The following is a 22,438-nucleotide window of genomic DNA, read 5'->3' on the forward strand; positions in this document are numbered from 1 at the left end:
TGGCGGTGCCACTGGTCTGGAGGTATATATTGTCACCAAATTTGAAATAATTGTGCATGAGGATAAAGTCACAGAGCTCAGCAACAAGTTGTACTGTGTCATCATCAGGGATACTGTTCCTCACAGCTTGTATTCCATCCGTGGTTGGGATGTTTGTGTAGAGAGCCTCTACATCCATGGTGGCTAGGATGGTGTTTTCTGGGAGGTCACCAATGCATTGTAGTTTTCTCAGGAAATCAGTGGTGTCACTGTTGTCACTTCCGGAGATAGCTGGGAGTACTGGTGGCGTAGGGTCTGAGTAGGGAGTCCACATATCCAGACAGTCCTTCAGTGAGAGTGCCGATGCCCGAGATGATGGGGCATCCAGGATTTCCAGGTTTGTAGATTTTGGGTAATAGATAGAATAATCCCAGTCGCGGCTCTAAGGGTATGTTGATTTGTTCCTGTGTTAGTGTAGGGAGTGTCCTGAGTAGATGGTGCAGTTTCTTAGTGGGAATACCTAATTCTATAGGCCACTTTCCTCAGATCACAACGCATCATCAGTGATCTACAACCCATCCTGGACAGTGATCCCTCACTTTCACAGACGTTGGGAGGCAGGCCAGTCCTTGCCCACAGACAACCCGCCAACCTTAAGCATATTCTCACCAACAACCACGCACCGCACCATAACAACTCTAACTCAGGAACCGACCCATGCAACAAACCTCGATGCCAACTCTGCCCACATATCTACACCAGCAACACCATCACAGGACCTAACCAGATCAGCTACACCATCACCGGCTCATTCACCTGCACGTCCACCAATGTTATATATGCCATCATGTGCCAGCAATGCCCCTCTGCTATGTACATTGGCCAAACTGGACAGTCACTACGCAAGAGGATAAATGGACACAGGTCAGATATCAGGAATGGCAATATACAAAAACCTGTAGGAGAACACTTCAACCTCCCTGGCCACACAATAGCAGATGTAAAGGTAGTCATCTTACAGCAAAAAAACTTCAGGACCAGAATCCAAAGAGAAACTGCCGAGCTCCAGTTCATTTGCAAATTTGACACCATCAGATCAGGATTAAACAAAGACTGTGAATGGCTATCCAACTACAGAAGCAGTTTCTCCTCCCTTGGAGTTCATACCTCAACTGCTAGCAGAGCACCTCACCCTCCCTGATTGAACTAACCTCGTTATCTCCATACTGATTTATACCTGCCTCTGGAAATTTCCATTACTTGCGTCTGATGAAGTGGGCATTCACCCACGAAAACTTATGCTCCAATACTTCTGTTAGTCTTTAAGGTGCCACAGGACCCTCTGTTGCTTTTTACAGATTCAGACTAACACGGCTACCCCTCTGATACATGTATGGTATGTTATTAGTGTAATAAAGTAGGCATGACCCTCATTAAAGGTCATGGCTTCTGTATGTATGTTCTTTACACTTACATTATTTAGATACTCTGATACCAAGATGATGGATTCTATTTGGGAAGACAGACGGAGATAAAATTATTAAAATATCTGAAAAAAATATTTAAATTTTTATGTTGCCAAAACTTCCCTGTCTCACCAATATTGTTTTTAAGGAAAACTTTAGTAAATCATAACAAAAGGACAGCATTACAGTTTTTGAACTACTCTGATCCTGCTCTTCCCTGTTCACAAATAAGAAATTTTAACCTCATATCCATAATTCCACCACATCTGGCTACATTTACTTTAAAGATTAGATAAGCATTTAAATGTTGGCTTTATAGTTAAAGTATACTTTAAAGATTAATTTTACTTTAAAGAAGTTATCTCAAGTGCCTTATGTATTTTTTAATTGATTTTAAATGTGTATTTTAATAGATTGTTGTAAAAGAAAAGTTGATACTTACAAAGATATGCAGTGCTCAATAAAGTGGCATCATTTAAGCCAGTGGGAAGACTATTGGGAAGATACTATTGATATCAATGATCTTTGGATCAGATCCTCAATGAATATAGAAAAATGAATTATAAGTAAGTGGTTGGGGTCCGATTCTGCTCCCACTGAAGCCACTGGACATTTTTGCTATTAATTTCAGTGACAGCAGGAATAGGCCCAGGAACCTTCAATCTTCACCAACGATGCCTGGATAGGTAAGACCAAATAGAAGTTCCACTGAAAACAACACAACCATTTTGGGCCCCAAAACCGGCCATATAGGCAGTCAGTAGAACTAATTACTATGCTCCTGTAGTAAGGGTTTGCAGAATTGGGCTAGTGGATAGGATTTAATGGTTAAAACCATGTTACTATTACTTATGATTTAATAGTAGCTGCTTTCCTAGAACAAGGGATGAGGGAGGCAGCACAGAAAAGAGGAAGACTACTCATATTTCTTTAAAATGAGATGAATGAAATAATAAAGTATTTAAAATGTCCTTCACAGCTTTTTCTGTGGCACAAAGTTTCAGGCCCAATCTTGCAAATGCTCATGCATGTCAGAAACTTTATGCCTGGGAGTAGTTTCCATTCAAAACAATGGGACTACTTAGATGTAAAGTTACTCATGCACATATATATTTGCAGGATCAAGCATAAAACTGTTGTTTGAAAGTACATGCTGCAGAACACTGCCACACTCTCTGGACTGCACCAAACAGAAATCTTTGTCATACTGACTGACAACACCCCCCGCCCCCACACTGCAGTTGCTGTACAGTCACAGAGTGAGCTACTACTATGTCTGTTTAACACAGCACTACCAGAGCATGATACTGCAATAGTGAAAACTCTGCCTTTATGGCAGACACTGTGAATCACTAGATTTAATATTGTCCCAAAATTCAGTCTGTACAGCAGAAACCTATACTTTTCTTCAGGCAGTCAGCATGGAATAACTGTAAAAAAACAAAACAAAAACTTCTACCTTTCTTGCATGCTTTTGGTATTATGGTCATAATATATTTAGCACTTCTATAGCACCTTTCATTAAAGAATCTTAAAGCACTTCACAAACACCAAGAAATTTAGCATCAGAACACCCCTCCCTGCAAGATAGCAAGGTATTTATCTTTATTTAATGGATGGGAAACTGAGACTAGGAGAGATTAGAGACTAAATTTTCAAGCCACAGTGTTTTGGTGCCCAATTCTAGATACTTTGGCGCCTTGAGTTTGCCAGCAGAAAATGAGGCACTCAAGTGGGCACTTTGGAAAATACTGGCCTCAGAGACTTTTCCAAAGTCAAACAGGAATTCTGTACTAGAGCCAAGAATAGAACTCATGCTGGTGATTCCCAGGCCTACCATCCTTTTTCACTGGACAAATAATGGTGCTCTTTTCAGGTACATTAGCCCAAGTATAAGTATTGAAAACCTAGTCACAATCATTGGTGTTAAACTCCTCTGCCTAAACAAATTTTTTTTATATTTCTTAATTACTATATAGCATAATATGGCACAATTTAAAAACCTATACTAAGACTTTTCTAAATGTTTTCTTATCCTTGTTTACATTCATTCTCTCGCTGGGTTTCCATCTCATATTGAACTGTTCTTGTATATAGTCTCGCAATTAGGCTTCACATGAACTAAGATAACTGACACCATCTTAATTACAAATGCCACAACTATTTGAACAAAAGAGACTTGCCCAAAGACTTGCCCCCTGAAAAATGTAAGAAAAATTTCCTTTGACATAATAAAAGTAGATTTGACAGTCCTCCTTTAAGGCTAAGATTCAAGGCACCAACAACAACAAAAATTAAGTATTTTGTTAGTCCCATTGACGTCAATTGGATTCTTCACTCACTTTAAGTAAAGCACATGATTAAGTGTGTGAAACAACAGGCCCTTCACTGATTTGCATTGCCCATGTAAGATCAACCAGATTTTGCATAATGTAAAGAAACAGCACAAATAATGAAGAGCAAAGGGGACTGTTCAATTTCTTTCTGTTTTAGTATTTTATAAGGCAGTAGTAGTGGCAGACAAGTAGGTAAGGACAGTTGTTTGCTTAACATTGTCATTTTTTATCTTGGCAGTGACCCTTTAGAAGGAAGAGACAGGAAAATCCAATAATAGGCATCACTTCATAAGAGTCAAAAGTTGGAGACAGTCTAACCAGGCTGGCAAATATGAGTTCAATTAATAGCAAAGGTTGACATACCACTGGAATATCTGATATTTCACAAAGGAAAGGACACCCATTCAGAAATGATATAAGATTTATGGCAAATATATTTGATAGGTTTCCTAGATATAGAAAATTCATTTAATAAGAGCAGTCTGACTGAAAGAAAACACTGAAGAAAAAAATAATTCTCTGTTTAGTGTTTTTAAATCTAAAAATAAAAAAGAAATGGAAAACCTCAATGAAATTGACATTTTAGCATGAAGAATATTTTTCTTTCTTTATACACTGAAAAATATTCCCATGTTGACATGATATATTACTCTGTGCTTGTTTCTTTCAGGAGGTGTTCTTTATCTCAGCATATGTGCCATGAGATACAAGGTTACCATGGCAAACACATTTTTTATTGAACAGGAAAGTAAATAAATAAAAGATGTACCATGTGCTGGCACACAAGTCAATGTTGCTCAAAAGGTGTAGTAAATTACATCCTCTGAAGTTGTTCAACTTTTGTTTTTCCTGAATAAGCAACTTTGCATCATGCTATATAGGAGAAGAGCTAGAGGCAAGGAACTCTCCTTCCAAACTCTTGCAGGGCTGCCGGGGGGGAGAGGGGGGAAAGGGGGCAAGTAGAGCAATTTGCCCTGGGCCCCACAGGGGCCCCCAAGAGAATATAATATTCTATAGTATTGCAACTTTTTTTATGGAAGGGGTCCCCAAAATTGCTTTGCCCCTGGCCCCCTGAATCCTCTGGGCAGCCCTGAACTCTTGTGGCAAGATACCGATATTTAAAGTTATTAAAGGCAAAACATTACATTACTGAAATGTTAAGTTTACAAATGTAAATGTAGTAAAGTCAGGAGAAAAACAAGTTCAGGTTCCTATAGCAATGCATGCAGACGGGGATCCAGCCACCTGAATCAGTTTCCGGGATCAGGGCTTAAATACCCATTACAGCCTACACTCTGTGCTCTTTTTTTCCCCACCTACTCTCACCAGCTTTCCCATAATACAGGCAGATCATTAAGGTCTTGATGTCTGCAGCTCTGCTTAAGATGTAAAGTAGTCTTCTTTCCCATCTCCTGTGACAGGGGACAAAACAGGAATATTCCCCCGTCAATATACACCTAAAAGCAGACTCCACAAGAAATGAAATAGAGTGACTGCCTGTGACTATTTTTTTTTCCTGACATCTAAACTTTTTCTGCAATAAAAATTTCTTATTGGGAGAAGACTGACAAATTATCTTACATTTTCCAAGGGGGAAAAAAGTTAAGATATAACCTGGTAATTATACTCACTTCCAGGGAACAAGAAGAATCCTGAAATCACTATATTTTGCATAAAAGAGCAGTTAAATTCAATTGAAGTTATCTGCTTTAGAGAGGTGGAATTTCTGTTGAGAGCTGTGACATGCACATTTCATGATAATATGTCATCTGAGAATGACAGTTTTACAAACATAACAGTGCTGTGGGAATTGGGGAGTATGCTGTAAAGAAGGAGGGGGGAATCTCATCAATTCAACCACAGGCAACATCATTCCTTTACCAAATACAGGCAGGCCCTGATTCTACCACCTGATCCATTAAGGCAGAACCATGCACCCATGAAAATCTCAAATGGCTTCACTGAGGTTCTGCACAAGGAAAGAATCCACACAGACAGCAGATTGAAGGATCAGGGCCTTACTTGGCAGGATTCTGGATAAAGTGAATCCTAGCTGAAGCCTGTAGACGGTGCTGCAAATCAGGAAAGATATTCCTTTATTACTCCCCACTAGAGATATGAGAGTATCTCATTTTTCAGATCATTGGCTGAATCGAAAATAATAATAATAAAAGAAGCATTTGTTTTGGGTCAAGCCAAAGTGAAAATTGTTCAACAAACCAAAGTTTCATTTCAGGTCAAACAAAAATAGTGTCTGACCCAACATGAAATGTTTCATTTTGGTTTTGTTTTTAAATAAAAATCTGAAACTAAAAGTCACTCTGAATCAAAAAATTGAAACATTTTGTTTTGATCTTTTTGAAAGGAAGCAATGATGTTTCACATCTTTTGTTTGTTTGTTCTATTTCTGGCTAAAAGAATGTGTTGAATTAGACACAAATTTGCTAAATGTTTTGGTCAACACGAAATAGCATTTTTCAGAGAAAAAAGTTTTGTCCAAAAAATTTCTCCCAACTCTACTCACCTCTTCCCGCATGTGCAGTGAAAATAACTACAGACACAGGCACCTAACTTTTGTTTTAAAGGAAACTGGGCATTAGGAAAACTGAATCACAGGCCTATGCAAATATTTAAATTTAAGCCCAGGAGTAGTGCCACTGAGTTTAATGGGACAATTCACATGACTAGAATTATGCACATGTATACATTTTTACAGGACCAGAGCTCAATTCTCTAGTTCCATTTAACTTTTTATTCCAATTTCCTGGCTGATCTAGGAATCTTGTGGTTTTGTGCTGCTATTCTATGTTTAAGACGTGATTTACAGAATTTTGCATCTCTTCTATCTCCCATCAAAATATTTCCCAAACCATGTAATTTTCAAGATTAGCTGACCATTTATAATTCTGTGTTCCAGAACAAGAGTATTTAATTTTGTAAAGTAATTTCTTCTTTTCCTTTCTCCCCACCCCATTATTATTAGCAGTAGATATTTTGATATGTAAGTTTCAAAAGTAAAAAACAAACACAAGATTTTCATTGCATTCGGTTTTTGGAGGTATAACCGTGTCTTTGATAGGCTCTCTGTGGGACACTATAAAATAAAGCATTCTTTATTTTAATGAATTACAAAAAATAATTAAGTCAATGTTATTTTTAAACAGCTAGCCCAAGAACTGATCTATAATACCTCAACTTAAAGGGACACTGTCAATAAGAATCATATTTTAAACAAATACATCTCCTCAACAACTAACTTTAAAACTGACATAATTAAACACACTTCCAATCAACATTTTGCTATTATATTGTTTATTTAGGTCCCAATTCTGCATTGAGATTTGCAGAGGTACAGGAATCTCCTTGTATGGAGCTCATGGGTAGAATCAAAGCCTTACTTTGTAATTTTCTCTCAGGACGGACAAAAAATAAAGTCAATTAAATCAGATTCACTTTCTGGTTCCTAATTCTGCAGTGATTGGATTCCAAATACCCTAAGAGAGAGTTTGTTTTAAATAACTGTTCCTATTAGAATAAGAACAACGGAAACTTTTCTATTGGTCTTACCTGTTGTGAAAGACTGTTTTATAAAAATCTAAAGCCCTGTTTTTGCACGTTTAAGTCTGTTGGTGGTCCTATCAAGCTGAATGGGTCCTCTCTTGTCTCCGCAATGTTACTCACATGCATAATTTGGAACCAAATCTGAGGGGATTGTGTTCCGTGAAATGCATTGGCAGATGTTTACTTGACACAACAAACTTGGAAAACTGTTTTAGGGAAAAAAATAGTCAAATTAAATGTCTATATTTGTCCAAAGTGTGGGGCAACAGAAAAAAAAAGTTTCAATGGAACTACCCTAGTTATAAACATGCCTAGATTTAAAGTTATGTTTAAAGTTGCTGTATTATTTTTCAGAATTACATGCAGAGGATTCTTCCTGTTTTGTTTTCATTAATATATGAAAAATAAAAATAGAACAAGAACTCCATTCTGAAACCAATTACTGTTGATTTTAAATAAACTAGTTTATAGTCAGATCGTGAAGTCCCCGCTCAGAATTCTGAGCACTTAGTTATGCAAAATATTTCCATGATGTTCACAGTTTGATACCACACTTTCAAATTTGCCACATACTGAATTTTTACAAATAAACTCACAGAATCTCCAGAATGATAATACATGGGACAAACCATTTTCACAAAAAGTCTGATTACAATTTGCATTTATCAAATCGCCTTCCATCCTGTGGGACCCCAAAGAACTTTTAACAAATTGACAAACTACAAAAAATATTGTAGTGTAAATATGTGCTTGAACCAGTACCAATTAGTCATGTAATTAGTCCCACTGCTTTCATTGGGACTAAGAGTATTAACAGTGGGCTTCTGTACAGGAACTTCAACCACTGTGAAATACAGTCACATCAGGAGTAGAACACAGCGTCTGCCTAACAATGCACCAAAACCCTGCAATAGAGTTTGGATAAAAAAATAAAAAGCATATTTTACGACTAATTTCCTTGTATAGCCATCCCCTTATTTCAGAATTTTTGACTTTGTAAAGTCTATTACCTTGACTAGATTTAAATTTATATTTATGCTTGACAGCATCTAATTACCCTATACAATCATCTATGCCTTGGAGCAAGAAGGCCTTTAGTACAAACATTCCAGGAGGATTTTTATGTTGTTGCTTTTCACACTGTGGGATATTGCACATTTCTTCCAAGAAAGAGCAGGCAATCTTGCAAGCTAATTCCTATCCAGAAAACATACCTACTTGGACTATACTTCTATTATTAAAGCCATCCTAGATTTTTGTGTTTTTTTTAGATGTATTTACAGTAGTCATTTCGCCTACCCCGCCCTCCAGCAGAATTAGTTGTGGGCATGAGATTCAGCTCCTATGCCCTCAAGATTACTTCCCTCCCCCCCACCCCACATCCTGCTGTACAGAGAAAGAGAGAAGCTCAACATTCAAAAAGCTCACTCTAGTCAGTCCTTAGATTAGATTTTACTTAAACCAAAATCCTGAAAGCCTCTTTCCCTGTGTATGTCAGTTCACTAGCCTGGTCAATCAATGGGGTGCTCAAGACAGAAAGGGGACAGAGGGATTCAGCATTCACTGTATAGTCCGGAGATGAGGGGAACATATACAAATTCAGGATCAGACCCAGAATTTATGATCAGTCCTATTAGTGATGTTTGCTTGGTTTAGTTCTCTGTATTCATTCAGCATTTAACTTATACAATAAAACAAACTTCACATTTTCCCCTCTAGTATTTGGAAATCACAGCCATAGTGCAGAAGAATCTGTCTTAACCTTTACCTAACTCCTTTTCAGGGAGTCTACAGAACATTTTTCCTTTTCAAATGAATGCGAATTTCAAATATTACCCTAGACACTCTCCAAAATCTTTAAAGGGTAGAGATGGCTAGAGGATGACAGTTCCGTGTCACTGCAACTTTTGAGGTTTTGAAGTTTGGTTTTGTTCTGCATTGGAACAATACCAAAATATCTTAAATGCACAAAAACTGAAGTGTGTCAAAATGTCCATTTTGGCTCAAAGATTAAGCTTTTCAGCATGTCTGGCTTGGGATGTAGGAGACCCACGTTCAAGTCCCTGCTCCTCTGCCTGATTCAGAGCAGTTTTTTTTAATCCCAACCCATTCTCGTTCAGGTACAGCAGTCATTTGAACCTAGGGTTCCCACATCCTAGCCTAAGGCCCTAACCACTAAGCTATAGAACAAGTCTGCCATGTTTGCTCTCTCTCCCCTTCCATCCCTGCCATGCCACACAAAAAAAAAAAAAAAAAAAATCAGCTATATCTCCACAAAACATGTCCACTATGAGACAGTATGTTCCAACAGCTCTATTAAAGTAATTTCTATTTTTTTAAATCACTTTGCAATTTTATACTTACTAATTGATTATCTTATACAACAGTCTCAAAGAGTCAGAGGGCTTTTATCTTGGTTTTGAAACACTCCCTTTGTACAGAATCTCTATATAATAAGTTATGTTCAAGTTCCTAACAGCGTTAAGAACAATTAGGAAAGGTTTTCTAGCTTCAGCCATCGATTCTGTAGGTCATCCAATGTCCTTCCTAATGGATAAATACTGTAATTTATCATCATCAGTCACCATCAGCATTATTCTTTTTACTATCATATATTCATGAACATTATTCGATACAGCTTAGTGGAGCATAAAAGAACTGCATGATTAAAGTGAAAAGGTGCAGAGTTTGAGACAGCACAGGTTTTATGGTTACTGCATGGACTGAGAAATGACATAGGTCTTCTAAAAGTGAGAAAGCGTTTGTCATCAAATTATAGCTACCTCTTGGCAGAAAACTTAAAGGCATCTCCGGCAATGCACTTGAAGGCAGCTACTCACATTCCTGTCTAACTCTGTCAGTGCAATCTGAAAGAAGAGTTAATTATGAGAAGTATAAAGTACATGCTAAATACAGTACTGTAAACTTAAACCGATTTACAGCAGATGGGGCATGGTGCAAAACCTAGGGTAATTAATGGAAAGACTTCCATTGACTTCAGTGATCAGGCCCAGATACTGATTCAGGGATTAAATTCACACATTTTACCAGTATGAAAATTTATAAGAATAATTATTATTTTTCCTCATCACATCAATGAAAGCTTTAAATGCCTTACAATTTAACAAACAAAGCTAATAAAAGGAATTTCATACTGTAGAATAATACTTTCAACAGCAATTTAGTTTGCTTAAACGCTCCTTCTCCTTATTAATTATCAAAGTCGCTTGCCCCCTGCAGTACCTTAAAATGGGAAGCTACCAGAAAGAGGCAAAGAAATAGTATTTGAACATATCTGCTCTAACAGATATTTTCAAGTTCCTGGGGCCAACTTTGTAAACAAAAAATTGTTCCAGCATATAAGAACCATGCAAAGCCTTCTACACCACAGAAGTCCCATTGAAGTTCTGTGTGAAGAGGCAAATCCTAGTCCCACCTCTACAGAGGCAGAGGGCCCCACAAACAGAAAATACAGTACTCTTCTACTCGATGGGGATTACCTGGAGGTTATTTTGGAAACAAAACAAAGATAAAGGGGTTCTTGTGCAGGCCTGGAGGGATATAAACTGCGAGTGAAAGCCCCTCCAGCCTAATAGCTATGTTCTTGCTCTGTAACTTAAGAAGGCGGCTTCCTTTCCCCCTTGCACTTTTTGACTTCCGCAGTGCACAGACAGTTACTCAGCGTGGCTCCTGGGGTGACGATTTGGTCTTAAGTGCTCAAGTATTGGACCCTCTGCAATAGGTATGTGAATTTCAGTCTAATTTGTTTTCCTACTGTCAATAAGTTAATGAGTCGATGGTAGGTTCACCTTAGAAAGATCTGTAGGATTAAGCCCTATATAGTTACTCATTTAAAAGTTTGCTTCAGAACTCTTAAAAAAAAAACCACCACATTTTAAATACCCATGGTATGAATTTTGCATGCACCCAGGATGTCTGAGGTTCTAGATGCAAATGGCCTTTAGACAAGATATATAGTCCTGCTCCTACATAGGTCATGCTATTTAGGGCCCAATCCTGCTTGTCCTGTGCATGCAAGTGGTCCCACTGAAATCGTGAAAGTAGTCCCATGGGGAGGGTGATCAGGACATGGACCCGGAAAGGAAAATGTGCTTATTTTTCTCCAGCCCCACCCTGACTTCTTCTCTTGTATGAAACCAGTCTTGTGAATGAAGGGTGTGTGGCCACCTGTCAGGAGGGAGGCAATTCAAGGCAGAGTAAACTATTTCAATATTCACTTGCTCTCTGCGTTCCCCATATACCCAATTCCTGCATGTAGAGCTTGAAAAATATAGTTCTAACCCTGTAGCAGGATTATTAATGCAGATTCAAATAAGCTTCTTGGACTGGCATTCATATACTTGACCTCATAATCTAGGTTTGTAATATTTCTCTCTGTCTTCAGCATGGCTCACTCACATCCGATGTAAGAAATTGAATCTGAATCTAAATCTTAACTGTTGCATAAAATTCTGGGGATAATAAAAGAACTTTCTTTTTTCCACTTTTCCTCATTTTTCCACTTTAGAAACCTGATGTATCTGACTTTGTATTGACCCACAAAAATCAATACATTTGATATATCACAATAATATTACTAGTCAAAAAAAAAAAAGCTAGCTATGGAAACTTGAAGAAATGTGAAGTCACTTTTGATTCTGTACTGTAATAGCATTTCTTATTTCAATCCTAAGCACACTCAAAACACAAACACACACAGCATATGGAAAGAATTTCTGAGATGATCATTACCTGGAGCTGAATACTTTTTACACAGAATACTAAATCTTACAAGTTTTCAAGTTTGCTGAAACTATGGTTAGTGTGTAATGTAAGAGCTCAAGTTTTTCTGTGTATCCAAGTGGGAAATGACAATTTTGAATGAACAGACAGGATCTCGTTCAAGACCAGTACTTATATAGGAATACCTACAATAGATCGATATTGTCACATTAAAAGTAGGCCAATGCTCATCTACTGTCTCCTGTGTGTGCATGTACCACGTAATGTAAAAATTCAAAGTCTTGTAAGTTTTTGAAAGACAACATAAAATAATTTTAAAAAATTAAAAATATGGAAAATAATTTAATAGGACCATCCACCAAAATACAAAATATATGTCCTCCAAGGCCCTGATCCTGCAAAGAGATCTGTCCATGTTGAACCCCATTGAACAGGCACATGTGTCCACCAATTTACTTGTCTTTGTAGGATCAATGCCTAGTTTGGGGAAACCACTATAACATGATGAAGGAACACATGAAAGGCATTAGACTATTTCACCTTTTATTCACTGAAAACTACACCTTCATGCATACAGAGATTAAACTCCCTTGGAGGTCAGATTTATTTGAACTTAATAGGGGCTTTACTACATCTTAAATTTTCAGAACTTAGCCTTGAGAAAGCAAAGTTTAAATTTCTTGCTCTTTAATCCACTGCACTTTACAATAAAGGCAATACTCATACTCCCACTGACTTCAATAGGAGCAAAAGCAGGCTCTGCCTGTCTATATATTCTACAGTTATAGTTAACTCTTATGCCCAACCAATAACTGCCTTATAATAGCAGAATAGCACACAATTAACTTTCACGTATCTATTTTAAAAATATATTAACTTAGAGTTGCAGTAATGGCAGGACCGGTGCGACCATTAAGGCACCACAAGCCTGGGAGGCGGGAGAAGTGGAGCAGCGACGGCGTGCTCGGGGAGGAGGCGGAGCAGAGGTGAACTGGGGTGGGGAGCAGCCGCGGGGGGGGGCGCCTCGGGGAGGCAAGCTGCCGCAGGGCTCCCCACCCCAGCTCACCTCTGCTATGCCCCCTCCTTGAGCACGTCGTCACTGCTCCACTTCTCCCGCCTCCCAGGCTTGCGGCGCCAATCAACTGTTTGGCGCTGCAAGTCTGGGAAGGGAGGAGAATTAGAGTGGAGGCGGCGTGCTCGGGGAGGAGGCAGAGCAGAGGTGAGCTGGGGTGGGGAGCTGCCGCACGGCTCCTGGGGGGGTGGGGGAGCTGCCGTGAGAGGGGGCGCCTCAAGGTGGAGCGGGGGCGGGGAGCTGCCGCAGGGCTGGGGGTGAGGGGCGCAAGGTGGAAGTTTGCCTAGGGCGTGAAACTTCCTTGCACCGGCCCTGAGTAATGGACTGTAGTTCAGAACTACTAGAGAAAATTTTCGTTTGCTGTATTTTAAAACTAAATTTTAAAAAAACAATACTTAAGTGTGAGAGAAAAATAGAGACTCAGGGGAGAACAATTAAAATTTTCAAAGATCTCTTTGCTCATACAGACAAAGAACAGCAAGCAGCACCAGGTGGTGTAGATCATCTTTTTTTTTTTTTGGTAAACAGACTGAAACCTCACAATGTTAATACCGATAGGAATTATCTTAGTTTTTCATCTGCAGAAAAAGCAATATGCATGAACTGGCATGTCATACAGGTACCAAATTTGTTGTGGTTATTGACTATTAAACAGTGCTTTTTTATGATCACTAAGAGCTATTGTTTAAGACCACGGGCAGCTGTTAAAAACTACAGATTGACAAATGCCATTTGCTGTATTACACAGGTAGAACTCAGGAAGCTAAAATAATTTATGAAGCAAGCTTTCAGGCAACAGAGTTCAGTGGAAATAAGAGTAATTTAAAATATATTTTCCTCTATGCAGATAAAGTATGATAACGTAAAAATGTAATTTTAGAAATAAACAGCAGCAATCATTTAACAAAGGGTTTGGAATGAATGTGACTAATTTATCAAAGTTCTCTCCAAAAATATCAATAGTATTGTTTATTACAATCTTGCCTAAGGACCAACTATAAACGGGGTTCCATTGGGGTAGGCCTTATACAAACACAAAGTAGTAGGCAGTCTCTGCCCTGAAAAGCCTACAATTTAAAAATCAACAAGACAGACACACAGTGTGCCTACAATGCAATCAATGAGTGTGATTGCTGCATGTGTAGACATACGTGAGCCAGCTTTAATGTAGCTAGCTCATGTACCAACAGAAGTGGAGCTGAGGCAGTACAGCTTCACTATGGGCTGTACAACTGGGTAATAACTGGGGTAGCTAGGTCGTGCTGACGGCTATGCTGTCACAACTTCACAGCTACCAGTACAGAATTTAGACAGAATAAGGCAGCTTGGGTATGTCAACAAATGCTATAACTACACACGCAACTGCAGTGTAGACGTACCAACAGTATGGGATAAAAAGGAATAACTCAAGCAGAATGAGTTTAATTAGGAGGAAACAAGGTAGTAGAAATAAAAGTGAAGGGAGAGGGGACACTGAAGGGAAGAGATTGGGAGGGACGTACAGTCATTAGATGTTTTGCCCATAGGAATGTTGGTTTACAACTATCTTCTTGAAGAAAGTGCTCAATAAGAAGTTATACCAAATTTATTTCTAAGTAAGTGACCATTAATGATTCAGTCAGTAAAATAACACCTTTGTTTAACCAGGAGTGTCACTGTAACAGCCAGTTGTAATTTACAGTGATAACTCAGGTCCCAATCCTGAAAACACTTACTGCAGCAAACCCATTGACTTCAATCTGACTACTCACAGGAGTAAAATTATATCTGTGCTTAGGTGTTTGCAGGAGAAGACCCACAAGCAATTCCTTGCTTCACCACAGATTTTCCTGTGTGATGTTGCACAAGTCACTTGGGCCAGGTTGACGCTAGAAAAGTGCAGACAATGAAGGGCCTATCTTATGAAAAGAGGTTAAAATAGCTTGGCTTGTTTAGCCTAGCAAAGCGAAGGGTAAGGTTGGGGGGAAGCAGGAGAGGGAAAGATTTCATTGCTCTCTATAAACCCATCAGGGGAGGGAGAAGAGCTCTCTCAGCTAAAAGACAGTGTTGGTAAAAGAACAAATGGGTATAAAATGGCCATGAATAAATGTAGGATGTAAATTAGAAGCAGCTTCCTAACCATCAGAGGGGTGAGGTTCTGGCACAGTTTTCCAACAGGCATTGTAGGAGCAAACAACCTAACTAGTTTTAAGAAAGAGCTTGATAAATTTATGAATGAGTTTATATGACAGTTTTGCCTGCAATAGCGAGGGTATGGACTCAATGACCCAGGATTTCCCTTCCAGTCCTAAGTTCCTGTTCCCCTGCATGGCTATGCCAGCAAGCCTTCCTAATGTAGATACAGCTTATACCAGCAAAGGAGGGCTTTTGCCAGTATAGTTTATACTTGTTCAGCAAGAAAAATAATCTATACCTTCAAAAGCAGCTTTTGCTGGTACAAGCTGTGTCTACACTAAGGCTTTTGTTAGTATAGAAGTGTGACAAAAAAATCCAACATTACTATACCAACAGCAGTTTCTAGTGCAAACCTGGACTTAGTCTCTCTGGACCTCAATTCCCCATCTGTAAAATGGGGACAGACATACTTCCCTACCTTTCAGAAGCCTTGTGAGGAAAAAATATGTTAACGATGATGGCATGCGCAGAAATGATGCTTACAGAGACCATATGAAGTATCTAGATAGATGCATATGGGCAGATCTTTGAATCCATATGGATCCCCACTGGCTTCAATTGAATGCTGCATGGGCTTTACTGCAGGATTGGACCCCTAAAACCTTCTCAGTAGTCAATTACCATTTAAAATGAAGAGAATAATCTTTTTCTGTACATAAAATTCAACTCTGAATAACAATTGTTATGTGTGATTTAAATATTAAGCACTGTGCAAAAAATGCCTGGAAACCAGGAATTTCACAACACGGTTCAGTCTGAGCCTAGCAAAACTTTGGTCTCTTCTATATTTAATGTTTGCATACAGTAGGGAGAACCACAGTTATCTCCATTCACTTACAAATTAATTGAAAGAGAGGTTGAAAACTGTAGAGCAGTGAAATAATGATAAGCATATTCCTAAGCTTTACAGATATTTAACATTAATAGAATACTGTTCTTCAGTGCAAGGTAATAGGGCAGTAGGAAGTAATAGGGTTTGATATATAACAAACTGCTTTGATATTTAAAAAAGATCTCTAGCTTCAACAACAAAAGGCCATTTTGGTAATTCAACTGTGTGTGAATTTAAAATAAAGCCATAGTGAGTGGTTAGATCCAACCATCTTTGATGTTGGCTAAGAGCACTGTCTTCTAAAAGAAAGCAAATACAATATTTTATTGAAATTAAACAGCCCTGTGAATGCTTGAGATTGATCATACAATAGCAACAAATGCCTGCACTAGCTGACTTGCTGTAAACTTTAATCATTCTGTACACATAATAGGAACCACTGACAGCAATAACCCAGTCATTCTGTCTCAAACTATTATAACAGCTGCATTCAATTTATTCAGAATATTGAAAGCCTCCTCAAAACCAGCTGAAATGTAATACTTTGTTCAATATCACAGGGAAAAAAGTGTCAGAATGCATATACATAAATCCAATCCTCCAAATATATGCTTAAATTTACTCATGTGAGTAGCCCCACTGAAGTCAATAGGATTACTGACATACTTAAAGTTAAACATAGGTAAATATTTTCAGGATAAGGTCCTTAGACATAAATTAACACACAAACCTGTAACATGGGACTTTTCAATATCAAAATGTGCTTTTTCATCCAATAAATTGCTTTTTTGATATATTTGTAAATCATATTGATTAGTCTGAAACAAATGTGATTTATAATTTTTATCTTGGTTATGTTTTGAAAAATGCAAAATGCAAAAATTGAGATGTGTCAGTCTTGAGAGCAGTAAAAAAAAATGCAACCTCACAAAGAATCTTTATGTGTTTGCAAAATTTCAGGTGTTTTGCAGGCAATACAAAATCGTGATCAACTGGACTCAGCTACACACTGATGAGGTTAAGTGCACTATTTTCAGCATTTATAGTCTGTTCTTTGCTCTTCTCTCCTCCTCCCACCATTTCAAACTCTGCAGCACCAGAAGTAACCATCTGGGGTCACAGGTTAGTGATCAGAGATTTCATGAGGGAGTGTTCACACGACCAATCTTTTCTAATGTATTGGTACCATCATCCAAGAGCATCAGTGAGAAATAGCAGCCTGTTTATGAAAACTTAAGGTTCTCTGATGCCGAAAGATGATTTCTGCTAACAGACTTGGTTGGCCAAGCCTTTATATATTGAAACTGCTTGCTATGCTGTCATTACAAGCATGGTACTGAGAGACACATAATGTTCCAAATAGCCCCATTTATTAACAAACACAGTGCAAAGGCTTTTAGCGGCATGACTTCGAAAAGGCTGTATGAAATGCTGCTCTAACATTTGTAAGGCTAGTAAATAATCTTTCTCGCCTTCTACATCAAACCAAAGTGCTCACACATTTGCCAAGGGGGCGAACAGACAGGGATATGGGGAGCACTAGGCAAAACAGAGGTGTTGAATTCTCACAGTATTAAAGACCCTAGTCTTCCCCACGGATCTAGGGATCGCCCTTTCTGCTTTCTATCTAGAGAGCAGGAAAAGAACCTAAACGGTTTCCCGCACCCCAGTACCGGATGTTTAAGCTTATTACACTCCTTTCAGTCCCACTTCTAGCGCTTGGCAGCTAAAGTGACTGACATGGAAAGAATTACACCGTTTCCCAGCGTATCTTGAGCGTACAGCACCATCTCTGGTAGTATCAGCCTGCTCCTCTCTGGAGTGCCATAATTATCCAATGACCTAATAGCTGACAGCCTCCACTTAGAGTCACTAATTGATGTAAACATGACACATCTGTAGAGACTGATCACTTCGTGTATTTATTTCACTTCATGCAACTTGGGGAAGCAAGAGCACAAAGTCCTGCACGACTCTCCGGGAGGAAAGGGGGGAAGACTATGGAAATGACACCAAAACCGCCTCGAATGATACAGGAGCTCAATGATCCAAGTCTGGAGCCCTGACTTGCATTCTGAATTCTCCAGCACCCCCCTGAAGCAGACACAGCACCGCAGCCAAGACACCCTGGAAGCCCATTTCAAATCTGGACTCCTTAAAAAAATATATATTAACAACCTCCCAAAGCCCCTGTAGCTGTAGCCTCCCCCCAGCTAACAGGCTTCTGGTCCCTCTCACTGCTCTGTTCACAGGCTTGGAAAGGTCACTCGAATATTTAGTTTCGTCTGCTAATGATGCGTCCAAGGAGGTTCCCCCCTACCCCAAAGTCTTCGCCTGCAGGGGAACAAAGTACGCCACTAAGGCTGCTGTATCCCCCCGAACCAGGCAGCCCCCCACCCCCAGGGCACAAACGCTCTGTTTCTTTCTTGCGGCGGCTGAATCAGCCAACCTGCCCCCGTCCCCTCTAGAGCAAAGCGGCAGCCCCTTGCCCTCTCCGCGCCTCTCGACACCTCGTAGGAGGCAGCGTTTCCCTGGCCACACAGACCGCACTTTTACCCACCGTTTGCTACAACTTCGTCTGGAGTCAGTGATGGGGGGGGGGGGTACACACATGAAACGTACGTTAATCTTCAAGCCTCTTTGGGAGAACAGGGGCGAGACAAGGAGGGAGATTCTCCCCCCCCTCCGCCCACGGAATAGTTCCTACAAACTCTTACCTGGTCTTGCTGCTGGCTCCCCCGGCTGCCCGGGTTCGGCGCTGCCTGCTGCTCCTTCATGGCTGTCATTGCACAGAGCCGGCTTGATTGCGCTGCACTTCCTTTCACGGGTACTTCAGCCTCGGAGACCTTTCACTGGGCACCAATTGCATGACACCCGCTTCCCTGCTCGCCTTGAATTGGCAAAGCGGCAGCAGCAGCAAATGACGGGGGGGGGGGGAAGAGGAGCACCAAGGAGCAGCAGCTTCTCTCTCCCCCTCTTCCTCTCCAGCTACCGCAACCCCCCCTCCAGCCGAAGCCAAGCGATAGGAAGCGCGCCCAGGGGCAGCGAGCGGAGGCTCGAGCTGGCGGGTCACTGAGCGCTCTGGGCCGGCAGCCGCAGACAGAAGCGGAACACCTGGCTGGGCTGGGACTCGGCCGGCTTCCCCCTCCCCGCCAGGAGGGGATGGTCTCGCATTACTGCAGTGTGCGCGCCCCCTCCAGCAGCGGCGGCGGCGGCTCTCCGAAGAGCCCTCCTTGGCGAGGCAGGTGCGGAGGAGACGGAGCGGGGGCTCCCTGCCCTAGCGCCTCTCCCCTCGCAGCAGCAGCAGCGTCCCGCCGCCGAGCGCCGCTGGCTGCACCGCTGGAGCAATGGCCAGGCAGAGCAACAAGGCGCCGCTGTCACACTCCGCTTCCCTCCTCAGCGGGAACAGACCACTCCAAGCCCCCAGCCAGAGCGCGGGGGCGGGTCTCTGGCTGCTCCTGCCGCCCACCGCAGGACCAGTCCGCCAGCTTGGGCTGGGGGCTGTCCCCCGCTGCAGATACCTTCGCCCGCCTTCCTGGAAGCCCGGCCCTACAAAGCTCTGGTAAATCCTCTCTTTGGGCAGCGAAGAGCAGCTGCTCCTGGGCTCTTTGGGATGGATTGGGGGGCGCTGCGGATTGGGCTTTAACAGGATCTGACAAGCTGTACCCCCCCCCCACCCACACACACACACACACAGAGGCAAAGTTAAAAAAGCAGTCAGAGGTTTGCAGTCCCAGCCTCAGCCCTTCCCAGCCCGAAAAGAAGGGCTGGAGCTGGGGATATGGATCAAATTCTCAGGTTGCTTGTTGTATCCCTTATACAGTCATATCTGAGACTACCTATATAGCCTGTATAATCCTTACTTGGCTTTGGGGCATGTTCACAGGTGTTTGGGGGTGGGTTGGTCCCTAATCCTTCGACAGGATTTACAGGTGTAAAGTAGGCTACCAGAGGCTTGGCCCTCTTTCAGCTGTCAGGAAATAAACAGGTGCTGGAAGAGTTGAGGATCAACACCTGGGGAATATGCATAACTAGGGTGAGAAGCCTTGATTCTGCACAGTGACCAGCCTATTCATAAGTGGCCACTGCTTTGGAGGAGTCCCAAGTTTTTGGCTGTCCAATGTTGGACATAAGGACACAGCACTTACACCTCTAGCTAACATCAATGGTAGGTTCAGCTATTTAATACCTCTGAAAATCAGGCCCAAGCTGTCTGGTTATCTCTGGTTTCAGCAGTCTTTTGCTCAATTCTACTTTAACTAATCCATCCATAGATTTGGCCTCACGCTGTTGCACTACCAGAATTAGCAGGGGGAACACACATTGGTGGATGAGGCCCTTAGCAGCGTCTGCTATAAACCACATGTGAGAGAAACAGAGGTCCAGGGCAGAGCCAGCACTTAGGAACCCAAAGACTTCACCGTTGCCCACAGGACCCAAGGCAGTGGCATCAGGAATGGGCATGAGGCCCAGTCAGCACTCCCCATCCCTCACACCAAGGGACCCCACAAGGGGACAGCAGCATATGCTGCAAACACTGTGAGATCATCAACCACTACTTACCATGGTTTTCAGTCTGGACATTTATTTCCTCTCTGTTCATTCCAACAGCTTCTCTCCGCCTTCCACACCATCTCTGAACCATTCATTCTCTTCTCCTTCCCATGCTCTCTCACTTCCTTTCTCACTGCTCTATATTACCATAACTTCCCTACCCCCATTCTCCTATTAAGTTTTCCCCTCCACCATTCCACCTCATTTCAGCCTCACTTTTTGTATGCATGCTGTGACACTACACCCCATATTCTTCATGGTGATACTGGTATGATATAATTATAACAGTTATGATGTGTTTTATGCAAGATAAGTAATGTGAGATGTCATGGGAAAGGTTATGATTTGCTGAATATGATTATCTTATTTGTATTCATGCATCATTTTTGTATCTGAAGTTATGAATATTGATTGTCTGCATTTCAAATGTAATTACACCTGGGGAATGCCCACTAGACAAGATGCTTTCATTCTAAACAGTGCGTGGGGAATGGGCCATAGGAAAACAATAGGCCTTGGGAGAGGCTTATCTCCCACCTAGGGAGCCTTCCTGAGTACCATCCAAACAGCCTATGAGTGGTGACTGCTATGACTCCACAGGGACATGTGAGGAGACCACGTGTCTCTAGACTCCATCTTCAATAATTTTCCACAGACAGGTCTGGGAACTAGGAACCAAACTCTGCAACAAAGGGTTCCCGCCCTATATGCCAAAGCTATATAAGGTGGGGAAGGACATCATCTGGTGTTCTTCATTCCCCACTCAAGAAGACTCCTGGAAACACCTGAGGAACAAAAACTGAACTGGGGGAAGTGCGGGACCCAGACTAAAGGGATTTTTAGCCTGTGAATGGAACACCTGGGCATTCCAAGCTGTAAGCAAGTGCAGCTTGCCCCTTAAGAATCTGCAGCCTGCTTGCATCATCTCTTTGGGTGAGAAACTGCTATTCGTATCCAATCTATTCAGTATATTAAGTTTAGTTTATTTTTTTGTTTATTTGCTAGATAATCTGCTTTGATCTGTTTACTATCACTTAAAATCTATATTTTGTAGTTAATAAACTTGTTTTTGCTCTGTCTAAACCAGTTGGGATTCATAACTCAGGGGCAAAAGGCTGTTACATATTCCTCTCCACATTGAGGGAGAGGGTGAATTTTATGAGCTGATGCTGTACAGTTCCTTGTGCAGTGCAAGAGGTTATAATTTTGGGTTTATACTCCAGAGGGGCTGCGTGCCTGAAGAGCTGGTAGCTGCCCTAGTTGTAGCCTTCCCATGCAGGGGTTGGTCAGAGAGCCTGTCTGCATGTAACTGCAGCTGGGTGTGTCCCTACCTCTATGTATGCTGGTGAAAGTGCAGGCTAGAGAGGGCATTGCAGCTTGTCACAGCAGAACAGTGTAAAAGGGAGCCCAAGCTGGTGCGTCAGGGGGGCTTAGTGGTGTCCTAGTTCCAGGTGGCAGCCTGGGAGGAACCCCTCACACATGTACCACACACAAAGAAAAAGAAAAGTGAATCAACATGACAGCTGTCAAACATCACCCTTATTACTTTGCCTTCATATTGAATCCCTTCCCCTGATCCTACCTCTAGGCTTTACACTCTCCAAGGCAGAGATTATTTGTCCATACAGGTATAGTACAATGGGACCTTCATTTTGATTGTGGCCTCTAGGTGCTAGTGTAATACAAATAATAATAAATCCTAAAATCCACACCTACATAA

General features: G+C 41.2%; 1 protein-coding gene across 4 annotated transcripts in view; it reads right to left on the reverse strand.

Annotated features, from left to right (window-relative positions):
* The window catches only part of DPP10 (dipeptidyl peptidase like 10), a 391,015-nt gene extending 371,236 nt beyond the window's left edge, over nt 1-19,779 (reverse strand). For 2 of the 4 annotated variants that reach the window (XM_065561599.1, XM_065561598.1), the window contains exon 1: nt 18,882-19,779. In XM_065561599.1, coding sequence (XP_065417671.1) covers nt 18,882-18,950 — 69 coding nt within the window. In that variant the 5' untranslated portion in view covers nt 18,951-19,779. The remainder of the gene's footprint in view (nt 1-18,881) is intronic. The other 2 variants (XM_024099766.3, XM_065561600.1) reach the window with 2 other exon arrangements.
* Nucleotides 19,780-22,438: the final 2,659 nt, after the last annotated feature.

This window comes from Chrysemys picta, chromosome 11 (assembly GCF_011386835.1).
Source record: "Chrysemys picta bellii isolate R12L10 chromosome 11, ASM1138683v2, whole genome shotgun sequence".
Lineage (NCBI taxonomy): Eukaryota > Metazoa > Chordata > Testudines > Emydidae > Chrysemys > Chrysemys picta.